Source organism: Pteropus vampyrus, unplaced genomic scaffold, assembly GCF_000151845.1.
Source record: "Pteropus vampyrus isolate Shadow unplaced genomic scaffold, Pvam_2.0 Scaffold170, whole genome shotgun sequence".
NCBI lineage: Eukaryota > Metazoa > Chordata > Mammalia > Chiroptera > Pteropodidae > Pteropus > Pteropus vampyrus.
In genome coordinates, this window is record NW_011888951.1 from 2,652,101 (window position 1) to 2,656,287 (window position 4,187).

General features: G+C 42.5%; 2 protein-coding genes across 7 annotated transcripts in view; one reads left to right on the forward strand and one right to left on the reverse strand.

Annotated features, from left to right (window-relative positions):
* HSPB11 (heat shock protein family B (small) member 11) overlaps window positions 1–4,187 on the forward strand; it is a 47,678-nt gene that overhangs the window by 30,284 nt on the left and 13,207 nt on the right. The gene's annotated exons all lie outside the window — the stretch shown is intronic.
* DIO1 (iodothyronine deiodinase 1) overlaps window positions 2,341–4,187 on the reverse strand; it is an 18,944-nt gene continuing 17,097 nt past the window's right edge. For all 4 annotated transcript variants that reach the window (XM_023536823.1, XM_011370444.2, XM_023536821.1 and 1 more), the window contains one exon: window positions 2,341–2,847. In XM_023536823.1, coding sequence (XP_023392591.1) covers window positions 2,779–2,847 — 69 coding nt within the window. In that variant the 3' untranslated portion in view covers window positions 2,341–2,778. The remainder of the gene's footprint in view (window positions 2,848–4,187) is intronic.

Below are 4,187 nucleotides of genomic sequence, written 5' to 3' on the forward strand. Positions count from 1 at the left end.
AAAAACCTCTCATCTAAAGCAGACAGACATGTTGTGATGAAATATTTCTTTCAAATTGATGTTGACTGCAAACTGTACTCAGAGCTGGACAGGACATATTAACAAGCTTCTTTCACTTACCAATAGTTTATAATGTTAGCTAAGCAGAATGGGTTCATTCTTGCTATCCAGACCCAGAAAGGTCACCTTCAAAGAGAAAAGTCCTTCTCCATCATGAATTAGAATTGAGCCCCAACTTCCTGCAGTCCCTTGCACATGTTCTTTTTTCCACCTTTGCCAATGTAGTTTTCTCCACTTAAATGCCCTTCTCCCTCCCCATGTTCTCCATGTTCTCATCCCAAATTATGGAATTTCTGGGCATCCTTGAAGACCAAGCCCAAAGGCCACCACCTCCATAAAGCTTTCCCAGATCCACCCAGCTCAGAGGGATTGCTCTTTCCTCTGTAGTCACTGAACATTTAGTCTCTCCCTCAGCTCTAACCCATCATATTCCCACTTGAATTATGGTCATCGCAGCGTACATTTGGGCTCCCACGAGGTTAAACTGCTGAAGGACAAAAGCTGGACCTTGTCCATCTTTGCATCACTCAGCACCCAGAAAAGAATCTGCTTAATTAAAGCCTGATGCATTAAATTGAAGAGAATTGAACTGGAACACTTGAGGTCTATTTTATTCTGAAAACACAGTTCCACCTGCTATTATTTGTTAGAAACTGGGAGGTTTCTGTGCATTTATAGACATCAATTGGAGGAGTCAGAAGTGATTCAGATGAGCGTGGTCTTATAAGCTCTCTCCTTTTGTGGAACTTTGGCAGGACAGTGGTCAACTGTGTTTTAGTTCCATCATTTTCACAACTGCTCATTCTCAGTATACTCTCGCAGACTCATGCTGGTATTGGTCAGTTTCTTTGGCAGGATAAAGAATTTTTATTGTGTCCCTACTGTCTTGTCTTCTTTCCATCTCCCACCCCCTAAAAAGGGAGCCCAAAGAGGTAGTTGGGGAACAATAATAATAATACTAATAATTGTCAATACTTCCATGGTATTTTTTCTAAGCCAGGCACAGTTTCTGAGTGCTTTACTCATGAATCCTCTTGATGGGGTTGGCACTATTGATACCCCTACTTTATAGTTCATGATATCAAAGCAGCTTAACCAAAGTCACATAGCTGGCAAGTAGAGCCAGGACTCTAGCCTTAAAGTTAGAGATGGGGTTTGAATCTCAGCTTGTTACTTATTAATTCTGAGACCCTCCAGAAGTTAGTTAATGCTGAGTCTTGATTTCCTCGTCTGTAAAATGGGGATAATAATCTCTTCTTTGAGATGTATAGAGTTTAAATGAGATAACCCATCTGAAAGTGCCTGTGTCTGATAGATGACTAATGGTAGCTATTTTTAAAAAAGGATAAAATAGCATAGTAATAATAACATTGTAGCAACTATGGCAAAGCCCAGGAGAATGTTTTCATGTAGAAAAGTGCTTCCCAAGTCCATTCTTTTATGTCATATAGTGAAGGTACTTTGATTCCAATGTGAAAAATTCTCTAGCAGGAGTTCATGTATTTGACATGTAACACTTAGAGACTGAGTGTTCTTTCCATCAAATGAAGCCCTTCCAGCATATGGTAATTTTGCTGATCAGATTACTGTACATTGGGGTGTAATAAAAGATAGAACGGGCTGATGCAGATTGGAAAAGAAAATGTAAAGATCACACTGAAGCCATCCCTAATAGGCTGATATATTTTAATCATTCTGTATTAACTTGCTGCATCTTAAAATATATTTTTTTTCAAATCAAGTCACAGCTGTGTGTACTTTAAGCTGTGGCCGTCATAAACAAATATGAAAAGAAACAGAGTTAAAACAGATGAATAGCAATGATATCCATTAGGCTGATAAAACTAAATACAAATGACCATTAGGAGACTTGCAAAAAAGTCAGAGAAACAATTTCAGATATGAGCTCTTATATAACTGATGACAGCTTTGCTTGTGCCTGTTGTCTAGTTTGATCAAGGATATAAAGTATTTGGGAAGCCAATCCTCCAAGTGACTTTGTTGATAAGTAAAGAAAGTGGAAGATTCCAGGGTACAGAGAGCTAGATTTCTATGAAATATATTTAATGATCGTGAAGTGAGTCTCCTCCTTTTCTACGGTAGAAGTGGAGGTGTTACCATGGAAACTCACCCCTCATTACCATCACCACTGACTGGTTTCAGTCTTTTGTCAAGGAAAGGATTACCATCTTTACTGTCTCCTCCCATCCCTACTCTCTCCTCTTCCATTTCCTCCTTCCTCTCTAAACATCTGGAGTTCTCCCTATGCTCCTTCCTCTCTAAACATCTGGAGTTCTCCCTATGCTATTGGTTCTAAAAACCAATTTAGTATCTTAAATCATCAATTCCATAAATGGAAAATTTGGTAAAATGCATTAACCTGATATGAAGGATGCCATATCTCACCACTTGGTATTAGAGTGACAGGAGAAGTACGCCTGTGGAATGCGACTGCTCTCACACTCTGAGACATCGCGCAGGGTAAGTGCACGAGGCCTCCACAGCGGAGGCAGTGTGGAGTTGTCCATTCTTTAACACTCAGCTCACTTGCTGCTTCATTTTCTGACTATAACAATTATTTGCTTAGATCGGAAAAAGCTGAGCTAGTGATTCGACTGTGGACACAGATCAAGAAGTAAAAGCCAGCTAGGTTGTGGGGAGAGCCAGGCCTTGAGAAGTCTTCCTGTTGGTCACCTAGAACTGGGAGATCTGTCCAGATTAACTGTGGAGCTTTTCCAGAACAGCATGAACTTCCTCTGGATGATAGTTCCAAGGGCCAGGTTTACCCTGCAAAAGAAACGAATCAGCATTCCCAGATTTCTGACTTGCAGGAGACCTGGCCTAGTGATATCTCTGTGGGAGTGATCAGGGTGGTATAGTCAGTGGTAGATGCAACCATGAGGTAGGTGAGATCACCCAGGGACAGTGTATGGGATGGCACCAACATTTAGTGGGAAGACTGGACAGAGAAGTAGGAAAACCAGAGGGGGTAAAGTTAAGAGAGTTCAAAAAGAGAAAGGGGTCTATACAAATAAGCTTTCTTTCCATAATCAGAACTTCAAACTGGCCTTATCTTCGCCCCTCGCATCAAGTACTTTCCATTCCACATCAGAACCACCTCTGCCTCTCTGTTGACACTGCCCTAGTTCAGCTATCTTTATCTCCTATTTGGGCAGCTACTGCGCCTCCCGACAATCCCCAGTCCTCTGCTCCCTTGCTTCCTCCAGTCCATTCTTCACCCAGTAGCCAGTGATCTTTCCAAAATAAGGATCTGATCGTGCGTCTACCCTGCTCAAAACTCTACAATGGCTCTCCTTTGCCCGAAGATGAAGGCCAGATCCTTGTAGCCCAATGCCCGCAATTGTCCATTCACACCCTGCCCTCGCTTGCCTCAGTGCCTTTGCCCACCCTCTTCCCAGTATTTGCGATAATTTTCACTCACCATGCAAGCAATTGTCACTTCCTCTGAAAAGCCTACCTTCCTCCAGGGGTTGGAAAACTAACAGTCTGAAAGCTAAATCTGTTCTGATGCCTCCACACCATTTTGTTTACCTATTTTTTTTAGGGGGGGTGGTCCACAAATTCGAAAATATTTACTTCCGGGCCCTTTACAGGAAAGGTTTTCTGACCCCTGCTCTGAAGTCTCATAGCACTTGGGTCCTAGACTGTGAAGTAAAATTTGGACCATTGTTAATTCATTTTTTGGGTTTCTAGTACTTGTACAGGGCCTAACCCAGGGTAGGGACTCAGTGCCCAGTTTGCCTCACTCATGCCATCTTGTCATCTTAGAGCCATTTCTCAGAGGATGGGAAAGGAATGACCTGAATCCTTGCACGGTGACTCTTGGCACCCTGGGGATTCATCTGCATGTTGTTGCTTATTTCCCCGGCATACATAGGGCTAGCTTAATGTGTGGGCAAAGGAGCATCCACATAAATGGGCATCGTGTACTCTCCAAGACTGGAAATCCCTTCATTATCTATAAAACTTAGTTTCTGCCTTCTTGGGGAGCCAATAGTGTCAAAGGGGTCAGAGGTTGTGATTATGTCCCTCGTGCTGGCCAGGCTGGAAGCCATGAGAGGAAGGCTGGACTCAATTCCTGCCTTGAATTCCTGTTTCAGCATTTC